At 36.4% G+C, this 24,595-nt stretch overlaps 1 protein-coding gene across 18 annotated transcripts in view; it reads left to right on the top strand.

Moving 5' to 3' along the window:
• MBD5 (methyl-CpG binding domain protein 5) overlaps positions 1–24,595 on the top strand; it is a 403,659-nt gene that overhangs the window by 357,723 nt on the left and 21,341 nt on the right. For 17 of the 18 annotated variants that reach the window (XM_067742013.1, XM_067742007.1, XM_067741998.1 and 14 more), the window contains 4 exons: positions 953–3,088; positions 15,304–16,329; positions 17,955–18,163; positions 21,709–22,917. In XM_067742013.1, the coding sequence (XP_067598114.1) occupies positions 953–3,088; positions 15,304–16,329; positions 17,955–18,163; positions 21,709–22,917 (4,580 nt within the window). The remainder of the gene's footprint in view (positions 1–952; positions 3,089–15,303; positions 16,330–17,954; positions 18,164–21,708; positions 22,918–24,595) is intronic. The other variant, XM_067742015.1, reaches the window with a different exon arrangement.

Here is a 24,595-nt window from a genome sequence, read left to right as displayed (position 1 = left end):
TGTTGCCTTTATTCTGTCTGATCTCTGAAAGAACTGAAGGGATTCCAAAAAGCCAGCTAGGGAGCAATGCAGTCTGTAAAAAGAGAATACTCAATTGGAGCCCAGTACTGAAGATTTTTGCACTCTGACTAAATTTTGCGTAAGAATTCTATCCTAATAAAAGAATTGCAATCTTTTACCTAATTTGGTTGACTGAGGCTGGTTTTACAACAATGACTAATTAATGGGAAAGAAATTGAAGTGTTAAAGTATTGCAAATTTGATATAAAGTTTAGCATGATTGTTTAACTTCACTGTATTTACTGTTGTTATCACTCCCTTTGTAAAAGATTCAGAATCTTATTTACCTAATTCACAAAAATTAAGACTCTGTTACTCTCACAGTGAAAATATTGGGATGAGGAAGAGTTTTCGTAGCTGTCCCGAGGAGGTTTTAGTAAGGTTATACAAACCTTTATAGGGCAACAAATTTTCTGGTGAAAATGGTAATTCATTTAAATCACTCAAGAAAATATTATGCCACACAGATTACAATTTTCTATTGTAACTGTGTTCTTAAAAAATTCAAATCCAAAAAAATAAAAAATCATCATCATTTCCATCTGGGCTGTCATTCTTGATTTTGCATATTATAAATACTATTAGAATGGCTAATGTCAGTATGTACAGATTCAGTTCCCTATCCTTTCTCAACAGACATGAGGGAAACAAGCATAATGAGCAGTTACTGAGAACCTTTGGTCAACTAAGAGAGAACAGTGTGCATCTCTTACAATCAAAATTTATTGTAGAGTACAGAACTTTTTTTTTAATTGCAAAGAATCACAGCTTCTGTTTGCAGATTTCTTTTTTCAGATGCCCTCCCTTCCCCATTTCCTTCCCTCCCTCCATCCTAACACAAAAGAATTGAGACTACTAACAGATTCTATTTTTTTTTTCTCTTTCACATCAGATGCAACTCCAGTAGTACCTTCACGGGCAGCAACTCCAAGATCTGTAAGAAATAAGTCTCACGAAGGAATTACAAATTCTGTAATGCCTGAATGTAAGAATCCTTTCAAATTAATGATTGGATCATCAACTGCCATGGGAAGGCTATATGTACAAGAACTGCCTGGAAGCCAGCAACAAGAACTCCACCCTGTCTACCCCCGGCAGAGATTGGGCAGCAGTGAACACGGACAGAAATCTCCATTCCGTGGCAGCCATGGAGGCCTGCCCAGCCCAGCGTCGTCAGGTTCCCAGATATATGGAGATGGCTCAATCTCTCCAAGGACTGACCCACTTGGAAGCCCTGATGTTTTCACAAGAAATAATCCTGGTTTTCACGGAGCTCCCAATTCTAGTCCTATTCACCTGAATAGGACTCCTCTTTCTCCCCCTTCAGTAATGCTACACGGTTCTCCTGGACAGTCATCCTGTGCAATGGCTGGAAGGACTAATATACCTCTTTCCCCAACCTTGACTACAAAGAGTCCAGTAATGAAAAAACCAATGTGTAATTTTTCAACTAATATGGAAATACCACGAGCAATGTTCCATCACAAACTACCCCAAGGCCCACCTCCCCCTCCTCCACCTTCTTGTGCTCTTCAGAAAAAGCCATTAACATCTGAGAAAGATCCACTTGGCATTCTTGACCCTATTCCTAGTAAACCAGTGAATCAGAACCCTGTTATCATTAATCCAACTAGTTTCCATTCAAATGTCCACTCTCAGGTACCTGTGATGAATGTAAGCATGCCTCCTGCTGTTGTTCCTTTGCCAAGTAATCTCCCTTTGCCAACCGTAAAACCTGGCCACATGAATCATGGGAGTCATGTACAAAGAGTTCAGCATTCAGCTTCAACCTCCCTGTCCCCTTCTCCAGTGACATCCCCAGTGCACATGATGGGGACTGGAATTGGAAGGATTGAGGCATCGCCCCAAAGATCACGCTCATCTTCCACATCATCAGATCACGGAAATTTCATGATGCCACCTCTAGGACCCCAGGCCACTTGTAGTGGTATTAAGGTTCCACCCAGGTCACCAAGGTCAACAATAGGGTCCCCAAGGCCATCAATGCCATCAAGCCCTTCTACCAAGTCCGATGGACATCATCAGTACAAGGATATCCCTAACCCATTAATTGCTGGAATGAGTAATGTACTAAATACCCCAAGCAGTGCAGCTTTTCCTACTGCATCTGCCGGAAGCGGTTCTGTAAAGAGTCAGCCTGGTTTGCTGGGAATGCCTTTAAATCAGATCTTGAACCAGCACAATGCTGCCTCCTTTCCAGCAAGTAGTTTACTCTCAGCAGCAGCCAAAGCACAGCTAGCAAATCAAAACAAACTTGCTGGTAACAACAGTAGCAGCAGTAGCAATTCTGGAGCTGTTGCTGGCAGTGGCAACACTGAAGGACATAGCACTTTAAACACCATGTTCCCTCCTGCTGCCAACATGCTTCTCCCAACAGGTGAAGGGCAAAGTGGTCGAGCAGCACTAAGAGATAAGCTGATGTCTCAGCAAAAGGACTCACTGCGGAAAAGAAAACAGCCACCTACCACAGTGTTGAGTTTGCTCAGACAGTCTCAAATGGATAGTTCTGCAGTTCCTAAACCTGGACCCGACTTGCTAAGGAAGCAGGGTCAGGGGTCGTTTCCCATCAGTTCAATGTCTCAGTTACTACAGTCTATGAGTTGTCAAAGCTCTCACTTGAGTAGCAATAGTAGCCCGGGTTGTGGGCGCTCAAATACTGCTTTGCCTTGCTCTGCTAACCAGCTGCATTTTACAGACCCCAGTGTGAACTCCAGTGGTCTTCAGAATCCACTGACACAGGACGTACCTTTAAGAGGGGAAGCCGTGCACTGCCACAATGCAAACACTAACTTTGTTCACAGTAACAGTCCAGTCCCAAACCACCATCTTGCAGGTTTAATAAATCAGATTCAGGCTAGCGGGAACTGTGGGATGCTCAGTCAGTCGGGCATGGCCTTAGGAAATTCATTACATCCCAATCCACCTCAGTCAAGAATTTCAACGTCCTCCACTCCAGTGATACCAAACAGCATTGTTAGCAGCTATAATCAAACAAGTTCTGAAGCAGGTATGGTTTTATTAGAAAAAAGTACCCAAAGGTACTAAACTTTTATACGTTTTTTTAAAATTTATACCAAAATATTTATTATGATAAGAAATGATCCTTTCCCCATTGTGAAATTCTCATCATTTCTTTAGTATTTATAATTTTATTTACAGAATGCTAGGGATTTGTCTCAGAAAAAATAACAGCCAAGAGGATTCCATGTGTTTCCGTTATGTGTCAACCTGTGTCATTTTGAATTTTGTTCGACTTTCAGTTGGTTCTATAACCATTGGACTCGAAACTACAAAAGAAGCCATAGAAGGCAGGATCTCCTGGTTCATGAGACATGTACTTGGTCTATGCCAATATAAAAGCTGTTTCCCCTAGCTCTTGTTTGTATTCAGGTAAATGAAGCTCATTTGGAAAACCCCCCAAAAAAGGCAGAAATACATGGATTTTTTGTTCTTGCTGCTGACCAGAAATAGGTGAATGGATAGGAAAAGGTAACTAGAAGTTGTATGAAGTAGAAAGCTGTCTTCTAATGTGTTTTCTTATCCTAGTTTGCTATCCTTTATTATTATTTGTTTGAAAAAATTCATAAATGGATATTGGCTACTCCCTTTTTTAAAAAGGTAATAATTGAAGTTTTCTAATAAAAAAGGCTTGAAAACCTGATTTCCAGAATTTTTGATCTTGAAATTATTTTACAGTTTTCTTGGAGAACTAAACCATTGTTTTTACCATTGACATTATGGTATCTCTTTATCCGCTATTAATGAAGGAGACAAATTTATTTAAAAGTAGACACATTAGAAAGAACTATATTTTATTTCAGTAGAGTCCTCAGAAATTGTTACAAAAAAACGTAAAGAAGCACTATAGAGATAAATTCATTGAGACATCAGAAAATTTGACCATAAGAATAATAGAAAGAATACCCAAAACCCAACAATGACGATTTGAGAGATTGGTGGGAAATGACAGGGAGGAAATAAAAGATGAATATAGAGACAATATTATTCAGCTATGAAAACAGTGGGCTTTTAAAACCAGATTGCTACTGGAAGTGGGAAAACTACTGAGGCTTTTAATAATCTATTGTGTAGATATATATAGACTGTGTTATACCACCATGCTGGAAAGGCATTATGACCTACATGTCTTCGTTGCTGATAGTAAAATCAAGTGTTTTCCTTCCTGGTGTCACTACTTTTACCTGCCATTCTCCACAACTTGTGTTATGTGTTATGTTTCGATGTCAGTATTTAATGAAGAACTGTTCATTGACCTCTTCTGTTAAAAAGAATATAAGGTGAAGATGATGATTGAAATGATTAGTGCCTTCTTGATATTCTTAGTCTAAGGAATCTCATGAAACTATTTTTTACGTGTTTAACAGGATTCTTATTCTGAAGGGGCTTCCAGCTTTTCAATGACTCATATTCCTTTTTAGATAATCCCAAACAAATGAAAATTTAATCTTGTGCATTTATCAGATTAAGGTTACATAAAATCAGTAACTATTTAAAAATACACTATATTTATTAAGCATACCTTCAATCATTTAGATGAGGCATTGTTAGTCTCATTGTGTTATATCTTTCAATTTTGATACCCCTTACCTCAACTTACTTTGTTTCAGGTCTAAGTTCATATTGCAAAGTGTACGTATTTTATTAATGATGTATTTTAATTTATCTATAATGGAAAAGACCAACATTTATTTATATTCTTGTTTCTTCTGATTGTCAAGTTTTGACTTATTTTATATAGTCTTAGACATGTATTTTCTTGTTCCGTGCATCTCTGTAAAACATCAGATCTGGATTGCCAGTGCTGGGAGTGTCAAAACACACATGTTGAAAATTTACTAATATAAGTAAAGTGTTAGCATATAAATAGCTAAAAGGGATGAGAATAAATGTCTAGTAATGATATGGATGTGACCAATCATGTGTAAGCTAACAGAAAGCATATCCCTGATAAAAATCTAGGTCAATAAGAACTTTTTAAAGTAGTAACCTAATAAAATTAAATACTGCTTAATGTACATAGCTCTGATGTGCAGCTGGTAATAAAAATGGGTAGATTTACTAATTAATATAATTCTTTTGATGAGCTGAATATTAAAGAGGTCTCTAATATCATGTTTCTTTTAGATACACAGTGAACTGTGTCAACTGAATGTACTGTTATTATAACTGCTTAGCCTGAATGTTTATTTTCACTGACATTTATTCATCCATCAAATAAACACCAAAGCTGGGCTTTCAGAGTGAGACAGCTGATGACAGTTACAACTATCCCTTTAAGTTTTGCTGAGTATTCCTAGCATACTAGTAAGGCATTAGAAGAAAACCACATTTTATTCTTAAAATGTTGCTTTTAGCTGTCATTGAGTACCTATGATGTGCCAGGTGATTTGCCTGTATTATTTCTAATTTGTGCAGTTTTCCAAAGTATAAGGTATTCTTGTCCTCATTTTACAGATGAGTACATTGGGCCTCAGAGAACTTGAATAACTGTCCAAGGTCATACATAATTGAATCAGGATTTGAACTCAGGTTCATCTGATTCTAAAATCCATTTTCTTCCCAGCTGCATAAGTTCTTCATTTGAAACATCTAGTTGTGAAAAATACTGTTTTCACTTTCAAATCTTTAAAAATACCCAACAGATAGTGAATCAAAGCATACCAATGCATGTTAGGAACTACGTTTGTAAACTTTTGATGCACTTTTAGACAAAAGTCAGTAATTTTGCCTTCTCTATTTGGATTCTAATATCCTAGTGTACAATAATTAGGATGTTTGTGCCAATGCAGATGAAATGTCCACAGTATCAAAAGAACTACCCCTCATTTGTGAATCATATTTGGTAACCTTTATTTGAATGAATTTGTATCACCTCACTCAAATAAAAATGGGTTTCCTAGTGGGTGATGTGTCAATAGGCCTTTGAAGGAGGCAACTCTGCAGACGCTAGCCCTGCCATTCCAGGTGTGATAGCACAGTGAGGGTGAAAGAGACCCACAGGTAACATGGCCCAACTCTTCCTTGTGGTAATGGAGCATGAACAGAACTCAAGTGACCTCCTGCTCAATCCAGTGCCTTTTTTCCCCAGTCTGCTAAGCAGCAGCTCAAAAATGTTACATTAAGACCTTATTTAAGATCAGAAATCACTCTGAAAACGTTTAATTCGATTGGCTATTTGTTTTCAAAAACTTCTTTTCAAGAAAGTTTTTCTATCATAAACAGCCCAAATATTCATTTTTTAGGCCTATATGTGAATACCAGTCCATATTTTAAATGTATTAAAACTCATATATGAGAATCAGAGGCAAAGTAGTAAAAAAAAAAAAAATCAGATTAAAGGTATGAAATGCTTAGAAAACATTTCTAAAACTTAAGAATATACAAGGTTTTATTAATTCTATTTGGTGTTTTGAAATTGCCTTTCCACTAAAGCTCTCTAAACACTTTGCATTGTAAAGTTTACAGGTTTCTATTAGCTTTTTGGATATGAAATTACAAGTGAAGTTTAATATTTCCATGTAACAGATTTAGAAAATGACCAGTAGGATACTTGGTGACATTCCTCAAGTTGTAAAGCAAAGCTCTGGTGGATCTGGCAACCAAACCCCAATCAGTTCCTGATTCTCAATCCAAACACTCAAACTGCTGAATGCAGGTATGTTCTGAAATCCATCACTCGTGTACATTTAAAGCAACTTTCAGTTTATGAAGTGAGATAAGTTTCAACACTTAAGTGGTTCCAGCACGTGTCCTGTGGTGTTTTGGTTTAGGGAGGAATTCAAAATCCAGTACCCCTGACTGACAAATTTCATCAAGTCCATGCCTCTTTGGGCCTCTGACTGCTGCCCGCCTGTTTACCATAGAACAAAAACACACATGCCAGTAACCTGGGCCTCTGCCGAGGACCCAGCCCTGTCAGTGTCCACATGACAACCCATCCTTCCATGGCCCTGTGGGTTTTCACAATTTTCAAAGAAGCAAAAAGATTTAGATTATTCTGCTAACCAACTTAATAACTGAACCTTACCTCCCTCCAATATGATAAAGTCATTAAATATAACTTTTTCACTTTAAAATGCCTTTTATATTCTCACTTTGTTTTCTAATAAAAAACATTTAATCAACTCTTCTAAAACACATGAAAATGTAGTCCTGTGAAAGGGCAGAGTATGAGTTTGTACCAAAAGAGAAAACAATTCAATCATTTATTTGCCTTAACTCTTAAAGATATACATTGACTAACAAGAATATAAATAAACCTATGAATAAATATTTGCTCATGAATATTTATATATATATATATATTTTTTTTTTTTTAACTCTGGAAAAGAAAGTGGTTTTTTTCAGCACAAAATACATTTGATTGAAACTCAGTGCAGCCACTAATATGGTAGGTATAAGAAAATTAGAGATCACAAAAGAATGCTTTGGATAAAATATTGCAAAGTGCAAGCTTGGTTTTTTGTTCTATTTATGTATTTATTCTCAGAGCATGCCAGTAAAGAAAATAAAGGGAAATTGTCATTTCCTTCATTTGAGGTTATAGTTGCAAAAAGATTATGGGATAAAAATACTCCAGGATGGATTGTTCTATGTTAGCTGTCTCAGGATATGGGACGTTTGTGTGGAAATAAGCCTCTAGTCTTTTATAGACTTATGGAGAATGAAAAAAGGCAGAGACTCCTTTAAGGTTGTGACTGAATTAATAATAATTGCTATTGAGAGTATTTCCACCCAAGTTTTTAAATGCCTAGATTTTACGCCTCACCTGATTGATGCATAGGCTTCTAGGTTGAAACTTGCCCTCTGCTCTTGTTTTTTAACCAAATACCAAAACTATATTAAAATCTTCATTATGTGATAAAAATCTATGTCTATTCTTTTAGTTAAATTTTTGCAAAATGAGCCATTTCTTCTTTGCTGTAAGTTATTTTTACAACAGGCAGTGTCTTGCTGTTTAAGAAGGTTTCCTAAAATCAGGGTTACACCACTTGCTTTGTTTACATATTCCAGGTTTAATGTTTCCTTGTGTACAAAAAGAGGAGTTAAAATATGTTCAAATTTAGACACTGAGTCTATGTAATCAAAGGTGATAACAACTCAGAGTGGTGTGATATGTTTACTGATTCAATGATCTATTTTGTACCTTTCAGGAAATAAATTGTCCCAGTGTGCAAATTGGGGGAATTTTATTCTATTGCAACACACTAAGCTCACTTCTAAAATCACTAGAAATCCTTCAGTTCTCAAGGGGATGCCTAAGCTATTATTTACTAAAATCAAGTGGTCTAAGAACATTGAAGCAGCTTCTAAAAGTACCTAAATTCTAGGCAGTAATGTCAACTCTACAAAGACTTGACTCATTAAAAATAATTCTTAAACATTTTCCTATGTCATCAAAATAAATTTCATTTCCATGTGCATGGAGTACTAAATAAATCAAATCATAAACTTCCTACCTTTGAGGAACTTATATCAAACAACATTAATGCTAACAAAGCAAAGAGTAGAGTAAAAATTATTTTCTAAGAATTATACTTCTTGCAAAGTCAAAGTAACAACTCACCTTTTTACAGATTAGGAGTGGAACTAGACAAACAGAAGTCTGAAGGAGTTGCTGAGATACTCCTGGGGTAGGAGCTAGTCCAGGGAAATTCTAAATATCTATCCAAGACCCATGGGTACGGGTATAAGAAAGAGTAGTATTTATCACAAATGCCCCAGAGCGGAGCTCCTGTGCTGCACGACTCCACAGGGATACCTCTCACTTTAGAGTCTGATAAACATGCTTCCTGGAACACAACTCCATAGACCATCCCCCACGGAGTTGAGCAACTGAGAGGCCTGATCCTAAAGCAGTGTTTTTCAAACTTATTTTTACTTTTAACCACGGCAAGAAATTAACTTGCATTCCATTTAACTAGAGATATGTTTTGAATGTACAACAGAAGTTTCCTGAAAAAAACACTCTGTGTGATGCACTCTGACATTTTAGATCCCATTCTATCTTATCCTGTCTTATTCTATTTCTTTTTTTTACGACAGTCATGATCTACTGAAATGATTTCATCACTCACCAGCAGAACATGACCCAGCACTCACATGTATAAGTTAACAGACACAGTTTCCACAAAATAATATCCCAGTTATGCAATGTACTCTTTTTTTTTTCTTTTCTATTTCATTTATCAAAATATACTGGTTTGGGGGCATACTAAATCGATTTTACAGTCTTAAATAGGTCTAAGCACTGTCTTAGAATATTCATGAGGTAATTAACTCAGCAAATATTTATTGAATACCTAGTATGTGCTCTGCACTGTTTAACACTGAAAATAAAATAGTCACAATGGAAGGATACAAAGTTAACTATTCATAATCTAGAATCTCTACTTGCTCTGCTCATTAAACAAAATGAGATAAACTTCCAGTTGGTATATTGATGGATGGAGCATTTTAACTTTTATTCTAGCATTTTGAGAGAACAGAAATCCTACCAAGCAAGAGACTTAACCTCTTCTCTCAGCATTTGCTTCTTTACAATAAATATTAAGAAAAATATGATAAAAAGCATTTGTAAAAAAAAAACCAAAAATCTTTGTTACTTGAGAAACAGTGAAAAATCTCAAGCAATTTTTTTCATTTCAACAGTTTTCAGAGTAATTCTATGTATTAATAAAGGAAGCAGACGTGATCAGTAGTAAAACACCCTTTTTTTTGTCTGACCCCATTACCACCCGAAGACTGGCCTCGCCTCCTCAACACGGTCATAATCACTCAGACCTCATATTCCAAGATTCAAGCTACAGTCCTTCCACTGTTCTTTCCTCTTCCCTAAGAGGTTGGCCCTGTTGAGGGTGGAGACTATTTCCTCAGATACTGCCACTGATTCCTTTCCCCTCTTCCTTTTCTCCTAAGTTGTGTTGGTTTTGGGTCCCTCCCTCCCTTCCTTATGGAGAACAAATAGACACTAGTCCCTAGGGCTTCCTGCCTACTTCTGGTAAAGGAATGCTAGGAATTTACATCAGGATCCAAAACACAAAGATAGAGTTTGGTATATTTTTGTAAATACATATTACCTTATCATTACTAAGGCTTGGGAAAATAATATCTTGTTGGAAGATCTAGACCTCATAAAAGTTATCTTTCAATTTTTTAAATCCTTTAAATATAGAAGAGAAAATTTTACTATTTCCATGGGATTGAAAAGTGAATTATATTTATTAGACTCACTAGGGCATGATATTTTCTCTTGTTTCTAGAAGCATTCGTTTTTATTAAGGATTATCATTGACCCTGTTTGCAATTAAAGTACACTGGCCAAAGCAAATGATAAAGGTCAAATAGTGAAGGAGTATGTTCCATATGATGTATTTCTTAGGTTCTTGAATTTATGGATAAAAACCAGTATTTGGGCATATCAATTAAGAAAAAGTTTTCTAGCATTAAGTAGTATTTATTCAAAATTGAAGCTATAGATCAAACTGGTAAAATGACATTTTAAAACGAGCTTTATGCCCTCTCTTGTACACATACAAAGACATGTACAACAATATTATTAATACTTAAGGACTAACCATGAGAGAGTTTAGCATGATATGAACAATGACTCTTCTCAAAGAATATTGGTGACGAAGAAGAGAAATAACTCTAAAGAAGTAGACATTACCTTTGTTTTGAAAAGCAGTGTTTAAAAAATGAGGCAAATAAAACACCTCAAGAATGAAATTGTTAGTAATAGGAAAACATCCTTTAAAAAATCCTTAAAAAAATTACTGATGCTATTTCTGTATACACACACACATACAGACACACACACACACATCATAAATTATATGTGTGTGCAAAGAATACTGTTTATATCTGGAAATCTATCCCACTGGAAAAAGCTACCACTGTTGTTTCCTAATTGTACTGGACTATCTCAGTGTCTGATTGGGTGTCTAGGCATGTGATCTCACACCAGGAAAGTTTATTTGGATGGCTTTCCAGTCTTATTTCCTACTTCTTTAAAAGTAACAGAAACAATGAGAAAAAGAAGTTATGCCAGTTCATGGTGCTGCTGGCTGGTGTGAAATAATAATTTTTTCTAATTAAAGGACTTCTCCAGCTTACTAACTTGTTCGAGGCTCCCAGCTGCCTTTTAGTTATTTAACTGCTAAATGTTTAGTGAATAGTTTGCTATTTTAAAAACTCTTTTAAAAAAACTCTCTCCCTCATTAGATTAAGCTCAAAACATCTTAGCTGCCAAAAGAAAACTCAGCTTTAAGAAAACTTTTTCCCCACATGCTTCAACAGACCACAGGTTTTTATGCAGAACTATGAAGTAAGTTCACCAGAGAATGCCTGTTCAAGATTAAGTGCTTCAGAAATAAGCAATTTCCAGTTTCCCTCCTGCTATAAAAATTCAGGATCTTCTTTCAATGACCCCAAGCATTAATGAGTTGACTTTAAGAATTCAGAGTACTTTGGGATGGACGTCTTCCTCCATAAGATTATTTTAACTCCCCAGCACACTTGGGAGTCTTCTAAAGTAACTTAACATCTTTCAGCCATCTCCTTTCCAGCATCCCTTATCTCCTGGCATTGGACCAATCATACCCTACAGAGTCAGTTTTCACTTTTCTCCACAAATGGGTGGTATTCTCTCCTCCACATACACACTTGCCACACACACACACAGCATCAAGTGATCTGATTCCTAGAAGTTGAATGCAAGTTTTACGATCTTAATAGATTGATTCAACCAACACTTTTTGAATGCTAACCACGTGCCAGAGACTCTTAGGTCTTGGAAATACGGAGGGAAATAAGAAGTGATCCTTGCCTTTAATGGTTTAGAAAGATGATTTTAAATTTCTTCACTGCTTATCTAAGGCAGCAGGTTTAACCATGGGTGGGAGGGCTTGGGTGTGTAGGAAAGCACCATACAATATTTTCAGTCATATTTCTTTGTTCTGAGGATACATAGGACTCTATTACCCTCCATACATTTTATTATCTCCTTGCCTTTTTAAAAAATTACTTTGCTTCTACTTAGAAGCCTTTTCTATCTCCTTTTCCACTCTCAAATCCCAGATCAAATGTTACCGCTTGCTTAGTTTTTCCTGACACCTTCAGTTTTACAATTGTCCCCTTGTTATATACCTGCTATTGTTCCTGGCTTATTGCCTTGTAGTTATACTAGATACGTGAAAAGAGCTTTAAATTTTCCTGGTTTGTAATAAGCTCTCAAAAAATGTATATTTGAGAGAGACAGAGAGATCTGTGTGTTTATCACATTGCCTAAACTCTGAGTTCCTTAAAGAAAGGGCAGCGTGTTGTATTGTTGTTGTTTATTTGTTTGTATCACCATTTCTACCCTTTTGTTCAGTAGAGTGTATTTGATTGTTGAATTGGTGTGTTGAAAATTAGAGAAAATAAAAAATATGCCTGATCCGCATATTAGCCTTAAGAAGCTTGTGGTATTCACCTGCTTCTTGTTTGTAATGCAAAAATATACCCAAAGTAGCTATATTTTCTTTATTGTCATTCCTCAAGAATATTTAGATGGAGAATTTTTAGAATAATGTCCCCAAATGACTACTTTCATGAATCCTCAATGTGGATGTTTCTCTCTTACAAAATAAAGATAAAAGAATAATAACCTCTACAGAAATCCTTCATCTACAAAGCCTTGTCATATACACACTAGAGTATTTTGAAAATGTACTCTGACTGTGGTTAAAGGAATGGGTGATCTGTACATTTAAATATGCCGTTATTATTTAACAGATAGGGGAAAAAGCCATAGATAGTGATTACTAGTAAATAAGAGTTTTTATTAGCTTGTTTAAAAAGATGGATTCCAAACGCAAATAAGGCACATATCTATTTAACGGAAATAGCAGAAAGATTTAAGAAGCAATGAAATGTTTAAGGTGTTGATTGTTTTATTACAAATCTGAATTAATATTTAAAAAATTGTATACCATATGCCTACTTCGGCATTTTGTCTCCTTTAAATGAAACAGAGCTTAAAAAAAAAAAAAAGACCACAACAGCTAGGAAAAATTGCAAAGTCGTGCTATAGAGATATATATGTTGGATATGCTGATTTATACTTACTACTATTACCATGTCATCACAACTAACTGCAGCTACTAATGTCAATAATAATGATGACAATGGTAACTCCTTTTATTTGTATACTTTTACACATTGCAAGCCTTTCACTTACCTATTTTTGAGTCTCACAACAATCATGCCAATGAGTTTCCTTAGGAAAAATTCAAAGGTAGGAAGGTTTCATATGCAGGAAGATGTCCATTTGTGTGTTATATATAATGATGAAAAAATCAAAATATAAATGCCGAACTTTATTGGATCAATAAATATGATCAATCCATATGCTACATGGTTTAAAATATTAGTACGGAGTTTTTATGTCAGAAAGGAAAAATTATTTTGGTAGTCTGATAGGAGGAAACAAGAATAATATATAGTTATATCTGTACTACTATTACAACTATGGAATCATTTCTGTGTATTTGAACAAGGCCTCAATGGTAACGTGGTCAAATATAAAGTTTGTTATGATGACATGTAGCACAGCAGTAAAGTGTTTGAATTATTTTAGATTTTCAGTAACACTGGTATTGTTCATAATAACATATACATGTTTAATATTTTAATAAATTAAGTGTATGTGCTTATAATATTTGCCAAATGCATGTATTAAATGAAACAATGCATTTCTTTAGGGTAAGACATTTTTCAAAAAAATGATTGTAGGTTCCTTCAACAGAATGTGATTCTCACCCTCCCCACCCCACCCCTTGTGCATCTGGATCACCAGGGGTGATTTCAAACAATACTACTGCCCAGGCTGTACCCCAAGAGATGAGTTTTCAGCTGGTCTTGGATAGGGTCCAGACATTGGTTTGTTTGTTTTTAAGTTCTCTAGGTAATTATTTTGTGTAGCTTGGATTGATAACAACTAAAACAATTATAATACACAACTGAAATTTTATTATTAAGTTCCCTGAATTTAATATACATTACTTTAGTATACTTTAATATATACATCTTTAGCATACATAAGACTTTCAAGGTTAAGAATGCTATTTGGAAAAAAAAAAAAAGAATGCTATTTGGGTGAAGACTGGTCTGATTTAAGGAATCATGAGTATAAAGTATGTTTATGCTATTAGAATGACAAAGATCTAAAAATAATGATAAAACACAGTGTTGGTGAGAAAAATGAGCGCTGCCTACATTGTTTATAGAAATATAAATTGAATATATATTGATCAGCTTCACTGGAGGCAGTCTGACAATGTCTATCCAGAGCTTTAAAAATATGTAAACGTTTTGTCCCTGGAATTCCACTTTTAAGCATTTTCCCTTAGAAAATAATTGAGCATATTGGCAAAGATGAGTTAATAAGAATGTTTAGCATAGCATTGCTTGAAATAGTAAAAGATTGTAAACAATCGAAATATCCACAACAATGGATTGAATCAATTATGTATATCCATACATGATACTAGTAAAATGGATCTATAGTTAACATGAAAGGATATTCACAATATATTGATAAATGAAAAAAAGCTGCAAAACAATATGATTCCATTCTTGTTAAAAAATATATGTAACATGTATATATATTTCTGCATATGTATATATATATAGGTGGGAAAAGCCCAGAAAACTATACACTAAAATATTAATAGTTATCTACATAGGTACTTTTTATTTTCTGTTTTGTATTCTCATGCATATTCTATGTGGGGGGGTTTTTTCCACTAAAAGAAAGTACTGGTATTATAAATATAGAACAAAAACTTTTTTTTAAATGTAAAAATATATTTTGAAAAATGAAGCATTGTTACTTTTATCTACCCAATTGAATGGACTACAGCACAACTTCCTCCATTTTCACCTTGTCTGGTTGTGAAAAACAAAATATTTGATAGTTAGAAACAGGTATTGCTTAAAGTACTAAGCTTCTTCAATATATTCATGTTCAAAGTAAGTCAAGAAGTATGAAGTCAAACTAGTTTCATTAACATGTCAAATCATCTCTAATTACAGTTTGTCTGGCTAGAATCTACAGAGGACATGTAACATATTATTTGAAATGTATCTTGATGTATTTTTATAGAGTTGTCTTCCTTAACATCCATAATTAATAAGTGGGTTTTTTTCCCTTTATTTTAGGCGGTTCAGGACCATCATCCTCCATAGCCATAGCTGGCACCAACCACCCTGCCATCACAAAGACAACATCTGTCCTTCAAGACGGCGTCATAGTCACCACCGCAGCTGGAAACCCACTGCAGAGTCAGCTGCCCATTGGGAGTGATTTTCCTTTTGTTGGCCAGGAGCACGCACTTCATTTTCCATCCAACAGCACTTCAAACAACCATCTTCCACACCCCTTGAACCCCAGCCTCCTCAGTTCTCTACCTATCTCTTTGCCAGTGAATCAACAGCATCTCCTAAACCAGAATCTATTAAATATCCTCCAGCCTTCAGCAGGAGAAGGCAAGTCTGAGATCAACCTCCACCCTTTAGGTTTTCTCAACCCGAATGTAAACGCTGCTTTAGCTTTTCTCTCCAGTGACATGGATGGGCAGGTATTGCAGCCTGTTCACTTTCAACTCTTAGCAGCCCTGCTTCAGAACCAAGCCCACGCAGCTGCCATGCTTCCCCTGCCATCTTTCAATCTGACCATCTCAGATCTTTTGCAACAGCAAAATACCCCTTTACCCTCATTAACACAGATGACAGCCCCACCAGACCATTTGCCAAGCAATCAGTCAGAGAACAGCCGAGCTGAGACCCTTTTAACCAGCCCCCTGGGGAACCCTTTACCAAGCTTTGCAGGCAGTGACACTACTTTTAACCCCCTGTTCCTCCCAGCTGTCACTGGGGCCTCAGGATTAATGGCCTTGAATCCCCAGCTGTTGGGAGGTGTCCTGAACTCGGCATCGGCCAACACCGCTAATCATCCAGAGGTTTCCATAGCAACTTCTTCCCAGGCAACCACTACCACAACCACTACATCATCAGCAGTGGCAGCACTGACTGTCTCAACACTTGGTGGGACAGCAGTGGTGTCAATGGCAGAAACATTGCTGAATATATCTAATAATGCTGGGAATACACCTGGTCCAGCTAAACTGAACAGTAACTCTGTGGTGCCACAGCTACTTAACCCTCTACTGGGGACAGGTCTGCTTGGTAAGTTAAATTTTTTCACAAATTTTTACAAAAGAAACGTTTTTCTAATTCATTTTCTCCTTTTTAAAAAAACTCCATTTTGTCACACTATTTTTAAAAATGTTTTTGTTATGTCACAGCTTGCTTAAGGAACTAAATATAATAACACCCACACACAACCATAGTTATACAAACATGAAAATGACTTCTTCCCTTTTCCCCCTATTCTAGCAATACTAAATATCATTTTAATCTGCTTTCTCTTCTAATTCTGATGCCACCTAAACCTAACCTACCCATCATTCTCTTAAGCCAAGTAGAGTCTTATTTTTCAAATACTTAAAGCACAGGTGCACCTTAAAAATAACATTTATTTGAATTTTAGTTGGTGTGGCATCACAGGGTTAGTATGAGCAGCTGCACTGTGGATGAAAACGGTTTGAGGAAGTGTTTTTCCATGTGATCCCTAAATAAACAAAACTAAATGCTTATCCAGCAAAATAAGAAGCAAGGCATAATAACATTCAGAGTTAAAGTTTGCCCAAGTTCAAGGAAACAGAAGGCCCCAATAGCTACTGCTAGGTTTTCTCAAGCAGTATTATTCTTTAGAACTTTGTGGCTTAAAAACAAAATCCTTTATGTAGATTGTCTTATCTCAAAAAATTTAGAAAATAATGTCAAGTATGTTCAGCTGTTTGATGTGAGTAATTGTAATATAAAGTATAGAGATGATGTCCATAAAGTCTGGAAACATAGGCAAATATACATGATATTGTCAAGGGTATCTTCAGTGTCTTAAAAAAATATGTTTCCAGATTTCATGGACACCTTTACAAAAAAGTTTAATTAGTTCTATTTGGCGGTCAAATCAATGTAGTTAAGTAACCTACAAAGCATTACAGATTTACAGATTTCAAGCTATAGGGCAATTTCTGTGACGTTATCCTCAAAATAATTTCAGTGTAATTTCAAAACAAGTTAATTTTGAATTTTGAATATAAATGTAGTTATTAACTAATCCTATCTGATTATATAATATTTATTTTTAATGACTGTGACAATGAATCCTTTTGTATTATTAGCTTTCTTTACAATTTTAGTTTTAAGTAACCAAAATACAAAATACATATTTTGTATAAAAAATACACATTAAAACAAAACAAAATACATATTTCTAGACCAAATCTGATTTTATTTGATGGTATTTATTGATGACTGTGGCTTGAGAACTAAATTTTGTAAACAGGCCTGATCAGACCCACTTGTTTTAACTATCTTGTCAAATACTTATGCTTGCTAAAGCAGTTAGGACTAATTTTAACTTTTAATTGTAGTTGCTCTAACAAAAATGGTTTCAAGGAATTCTATAACAATGAAAATCAATATATAAGGATTGGCTAGTAGATAGACCAAAGACTTAACTTGTCTCTCCGTGATACAAAATCAAAACACTAATTGTGAAAGATGAAATTAAATAATAAAACTACTCTTTCCTTACCACTTAGTAAGACTTTGAGGAGAAAAAGAAAAAAGAATTACCATGTAAGTCTAGTTTTTAGTTTTTGTTTTAGGAATCCTCAACAAAGATAGGCATAGGACCTCCAAAGAATCACATTGACTTATATTTTATGTTTTTCAAACTATAGGTGACATGTCCTCAATAAACAGTACTTTGAATAACCATCAACTGACTCATCTACAGTCGCTGTTAAACAACAATCAGATGTTTCCTCCAACTCAGCAACAGCAGCAGATTCTTCAGGGGTACCAGAATCTCCAGGCTTTTCAAGGACAGTCCACAATTCCTTGCCCAGCTAACAATAACCCCATGGCTTGTCTGTTTCAGAACTTTCAGGTACTCTCCTTCCCTGGGTTACTTTAGTAGAAAACAATATTTACTATTTGTTTTACTTAATTGGGGGGGAAGAGACGAAAGAAGGTAGTTATGTACCTTTTCACCTTTACTTACTATTATTTCTCAATAATGAATATTGTTAAACATTACAGTTTTTTGTGTGAAGCATTTTATTTTGTCTGAAGCATATCACTGGTCCTTTTGGAGCTGTTAGTAAAAACTGATCATGTTACCCTGTTAAACCCTTTTGTGGTTTCCCATCGCTCCCATGATTAAAATCCATATCCTTAACATGCTTACCCTGCCTCACTCTCCAGCCCCAGCTCTCACCACTCCCTGCCCGGCTTCAGCCACATGGTCTTCTTTTAGTTCTACAAACTGAATAAATTCATGGTAGATTAAGGAGCTGGATGGAAAGAGTAACACTAAATAAATACATGAAAAAAATATAGAAGATTTTAAAATAATCTTGGGGTAGAGAAGCCTCTTTCAGCAAGACACAAAACCAAGAAGTCAAAAAGAAAAGAGGTAACAGAATTGAATACATAAAACTTTAAAATCTGTATGACCAAAGGTATTCTAAACAAAGTTCAAGACAGGTGGCAACCTGGCAGAAAATACTTGCATAATAATAGCAAATAATTCCCATTCATAATATTTTTAAAGCCCCTACAAATTAGGAAGAAAAAAGATAATTGATTTGAAAAATGAGCAATAGAAATGAACAGACAATTCAGAGAAAATTAAATAATAATTAGTAATAAACATGAAAAGAATAATCAGAGTTATATAAATTACAACATTACTATGTTCATCAGATTGATGATATCCCTTGCTGACAGAGGCATGGGAAAATGGATTCTTTCAGATATATGTTTGTCTGATTGTATGCTGATATAGTCCTTTTGGAGGGTAAAAATATATATATATATAAAATATATATATATTTATATATATAAAATATGTACATATATATACATATATTTATATACATATAAAATATGTATACTTATACATATATACACACACCTCCTTTGACCCAGAAGTTCAACTTTTATGTATCTATTTTAGAGAAATCTTCAAATGTGAACAAAAGGGCACAGTCTAGAATGTTCATTACAACTTGATTTATGGCGTCAAAAATTAGAAACCACTTAAGCAACCATCAGGAGGGAAATAGTAAAATATGTTATGCTATATCCATCTATCTAGTAGTTTACAAGATTAGGTAGATTTATATAATCTGATATAGAAGATCCACAAGATTACAGAGCTCCAATACTGTAGTATTATAGAACAATACTAAAATACAATACCATTTATGTGAAAGAAAGAAAGAAGGCAGTAAGAAAGGAAGGAATGGAAGAAAGAAGGTTGACTAGATATACACCTACACACCTTAAGGTATTAAAAACAAGTCTGCAAGGATGCACTAGAACATTGATTACTTCTGAGAAAGAAATGGCATCAGAGTGGCATGCAGAAGTACAGATTTGGGTGGGGAAGTGATGAAAGCTTTTCTCTTTTCTGACAATGAGAAAATGTTCATATATGTCTTATATAATAAAAGAATTTAGAAGGAAAGAGGACGTGTCACTGAGTAAGTAGGTAGATAAAGCCTGAAGGGACTCCATTAGATTTAGCAGTAAGAGCATCCCCAGTGACTTGGTGGAATGCAGTTTTGGTGGAGTTGTGGGAGCAGGAACCAGACTGCAATGAATGTAAGGATGAGAAAAGAAAGAGTATGGATTACTCTTTCAAAAACTTTCAAAAACTTAACTATGAAGAACATACGAGAAACAAGGTAGTGCCCCAAGGCGGGTGTAGGTTGAATGCAAACTTGTAAAATACGGAAGCCACGCACATAGGTGAATGCTAAAGGAAAGAGACCAAAAAAAGTGGAAGAGATTGAACATAAAGAAGAAAAGGGGTAACAGATAAGGCAAGATCCCTGAGGAGAGGCTTGGGATCCACAACATGAATGGAGGACGACTCTCAGAGAGTAGAAGGGGCTCCTCTTACACTGGGAAGCAGGACAGGATCAGGGACACATATACTGCAGAGAAGTGTGTGCTGCCGGAAGGCAGGGAATAGCAGAGTATAAGAATTATGAGAATTCTTAACCTGTGAACTTCATTATCTCTAAGTAAGGTCATTTCCTAAGAATACTGTGGGATATGGTACAGCAGCTGGCTTGAGGAGGTGGATAAATACCTGAATAGTTGTGAGAGGGAGTGATACCTAACCAGAGAATCATAGGATTGATGGGAACGTAAGCCCCCAGCTGTGGTTGGAAGCCATAAGTTCCTGTGGATAGATACTCAGCATCCTCACTGTACATATAGATATATAAGGTAGGGAGTTAAATTGATCCAAGATTGGGATTTTATCTGGTAGGTGTAGACAAGGGGAGAATGGCATGAGTGTAGTTGTGTGCTGATAGATCCCAGGTTCTGGTTTAATAGGAAAGGATATAAAGACAGGAAGGGAGTGATCACTGTGGGGGAAAAATCCAAAGTATCAAGGGTCTATAGCAGCAATTCTTAGCTGAGGTTGGTGAAATTAGAATAACCTGTGGACTTTTTCAAATTGCACTCATCATTCCTGTCCTGAGTATTGATATTCTTCCCTGGCGGGCATTCCCTCCCTTCACCACTTCCCAATTAAGCATCACCTCTGTAGCAAGCCATTGTCACTGTTGGCAGCATGGGGGTGTCCCTCAGGCAGTGGCCTGGTAAGGTTCAAGAGTAGGCATTACTACCCTATTTAAAGACTTCAAAAATTTAGTGTCATATCAGAAATAGTTTATTGTTAAGAAAGGGGTATATGTATTTTGTTTTGTTTTATCTTATATTTCACTTAGATCAGTAGAAATATCAGTGAGTTAGAAATCATTTTTAAATCTGCTTTCCTTTTTAATTTGAGCTGTGCTGATGACAGATTTGTTTCTCTCTTTGAATTCCAAGTTGCAAAACCTGTAATGACACTGAAAACATGGAGTCATCACCTGGAAACATTTTGGTTTTTTTTTTTTTTTTTTTTTTGCGGTACGCGGGCCTCTCACTGTTGTGGCCCCTCCTGTTGCGGAGCACAGGCTCCGGACGCGCAGACTCAGCGGCCATGGCTCACGGGTCCAGCCGCTCCGCGGCATGTGGGATCTTCCCGGACCGGGGCACGAACCCGTGTCCCCTGCATCGGCAGGCGGACTCTCAACCACTGCGCCACCAGGGAAGCCCACCTGGAAACATTTTGTATCCAACCACCTCAACTTTAGTTTTCCTAGAGAGTGTTTAGTAATGATGATTTTTTAAAAAAAACCTGTTACATGTTTTAATCAAAGAAACAGTACCCAAATATAATCAAGACATAAGGCTTTCTATACAGAGTGACTTTTAATTTCATTTTTGAGTCTTGTTCTTTCTTTATATTGCCTTCCTTGTTATATTTGTTTGTCTTCTGGTAAATCTTAAAATTATGGTCTTTCTCTTTAAGGACTTGAATATTTTTTTCTCTCTCTCTCACTGCTTCCTGTCTATTTCTTTAAGGTGAGAATGCAGGAAGATGCAGCTCTCCTAAACAAAAGAATAAGCACTCAGCCGGGGCTCACAGCACTTCCCGAAAATCCAAACACTACACTTCCACCTTTCCAAGATACATCTTGTGAGTTGCAATCGCGGATTGACCCATCTCTTGGTCAACAGGTGAAGGATGGCCTCATTGTGGGTGGCCAAGGTGATGCTTCCATAGATGCTATTTACAAAGCAGTTGTTGATGCAGCCAGCAAAGGAATGCAGGTTGTCATCACCACTGCAGTCAACAGTACAACTCAGATCAGCCCCATTCCAGCTCTGAGTGCCATGAGTGCCTTCACTGCTTCAATTGGTGACCCATTAAGTCTCCCCAGTGCTGTCAGTGCGGTCATTCATGGACGAAACATGGGCAGTGTTGATCATGATGGTAGGCTGAGAAGTGTAAGAGGGGCTCGGCTGCCCAGCAATCTGGACCATGGGAAAAACTCAAACGAAGGAGATGGGTTTGAATATTTCAAGTCGGCAAGTTGCCACACATCTAAAAAACAGTGGGATGGGGAGCAAAGCCCTGGAGGGGAGCGAAACAGGTGGAAGTGTGAGGAATTTTTAGATCATCCAGACCATATCCACAATAGTCCTTGTCACGAAAGACTCAACAATGTCTCCACACTGCCATTTCTGCCTGGGGAACAGCACCCAATACTGTTACCATCAAGAAACTGTCAAGGGGATAAAATTCTGGAGGAAAATTTCAGGTATAATAACTACAAAAGAACTATGATGAGTTTTAAGGAGAGACTAGAGAACACTGTGGAAAGATGTACACACATCAATGGGAACAGACCTCGACAGAGTCGGGGCTTTGGAGAGCTGCTGAGCACCACAAAGCAAGACCTGGTCCTAGAGGAGCAATCTCCGAGCTCCTCAAATAGTTTGGAAAGTTCTCTGGTCAAAGACTACATCCATTACAATGGAGACTTTAATGCCAAAAGCATTAACGGGTGTGTACCTAGCCCTTCAGACGCTAAAAGCATTAGTAGTGAAGATGACCTAAGGAATCCAGACTCCCCCTCTTCAAATGAGTTGATACATTATAGGCCAAGGACGTTCAACGTTGGCGACTTGGTCTGGGGCCAAATCAAAGGACTGACTTCCTGGCCTGGAAAATTAGTAAGAGAAGACGACGTTCACAGTTCTTGTCAACAAAGCCCCGAGGAAGGGAAGGTATACCAATCTTTATCCATTGTCAAATACTAACCTTTGTTCAGATATCAATTATTATTTTTTTTATCATCACTTTGGATTCTTCATGACTCATTGAGGTCTCACAAACTTCTGGAGCATAAAATGAAGAGGGGATGGTTGTAGTCACCAAAATGTCGTATCGTCAAGGGGTGAGTTGTGAAGCATTTGTAGATCCCACTAGGGCTCAGGGTGGCTCTAACCCAAGAATCAGATTTCCAGAATTTTGTTAACTTTGCCTTCCTTCCTTGCATGTACCTAATTCTTCATTCATACACAGAGAATGAAGGCAAGTGGCAATGATGGGAGAAAAAAAAAATATGGTGGTTGCTGGAAACCAGCAGTGTGGCAGAGGTAGGGGTCCTCCCAGGCAGCAGGAAGTGCCCGGGGACTGCATCTCTCCCGTATGCTGACAGTGACACATAGAGCTGGCGAGAGGGTAAAATTGGGGTGGAGTTGCAGCCATTTCTGGAAGCAGCAGGTAACATCTGAGTTCAGAATGGAGTCTCCTTTCAGGAAACGTTCTGGGCCTTTATAACATATGGAAATGTTTAACCCCATAGTCTGGTTCTACTTAACACAATCTGATCACATAAATTCAATGAAAACTTCTCCATGAAACTACCATTCAATTTAGAAGAAATTAGTAGGGGTCTTCTGAGCTTCTTTTTCCCCCTCACAATTGGTAGAATTGACTCACTAGGCAAGAAATATGCAGAATGTTTAAAGTAGATAGAAAAATTTATATCCGAGCAGGAGGAGATAATAATGTACATTCCCCACATATGATGAAGAAACGTAATTTTTCATCTCCTTAGGAAATAAAAATTCCTCTTACAGGTATATATTATTCTCTTAAAGAGTATATTGTATAAAGCTCTTTCAACTCTGCTCAAACCTCCACTGGCATTTAGGTTTCATGGCAAAGGAAACCAAAAGCATTCTTGCCAGCACAATAAAAGGATTGTCTTTCTCCAAATGACCAGGAGGTCCTTTAACCCGTTGCTTATAATGCCTAATATATACTTGTCAAGATACACTCTGGGCATAATGTTTCTACCTTTGATAAGAAAATGAATTCCATACTCCTATTCACAAAACATTTTATTCTCTAATCTCTCTGAGACCAGACAATCATTCTTTAGGTTGATAAACCAAAATATTTTTGACAGTTTATTCAAAATATAATTAGAAACAGCAAAACTGGGCTTTTATGATATAAACGGACCTGCTACACATACAAGATGTAGGCATTAAACTGTTTTATAATCTCTGTGCAAATGAAACCAAGTCTTTTTTACGTGCCATTTTACCAAAAAAAGCTTAACTAAGGAAAAGATTATGGCCTCACTTTCCTGGAAACATTCTTCCTGTCCTAAATGACTTGTCTAAATATCTTTTTATGTCCTCAGGAGAATAAAGGCATGTACTTTCAACACATTTCACATTAAACAGTGGTCCTAATCTTCTGCTTAGTCTGTGTTAGCAAATTCCTGAGATTTGAGTTCCTCACTGATGTTTAAGGAGATGCACTTAAAAAAAAAAAATCATTATCTAAGAGTCCAAGAAACATTTATTTTACTTTATTTAAATACTCAACTGATTTTCAGTCACTATAAAAGTGGTTCAAAAATCCAGATTCTTCTTCTTTATTATAGAC

Source organism: Pseudorca crassidens, chromosome 6, assembly GCF_039906515.1.
Source record: "Pseudorca crassidens isolate mPseCra1 chromosome 6, mPseCra1.hap1, whole genome shotgun sequence".
NCBI classification, from domain to species: domain Eukaryota; kingdom Metazoa; phylum Chordata; class Mammalia; order Artiodactyla; family Delphinidae; genus Pseudorca; species Pseudorca crassidens.
The sequence above is the reverse complement of the archived record's forward strand: the minus strand, read 5'-3'. Positions and strand labels throughout refer to the sequence as shown.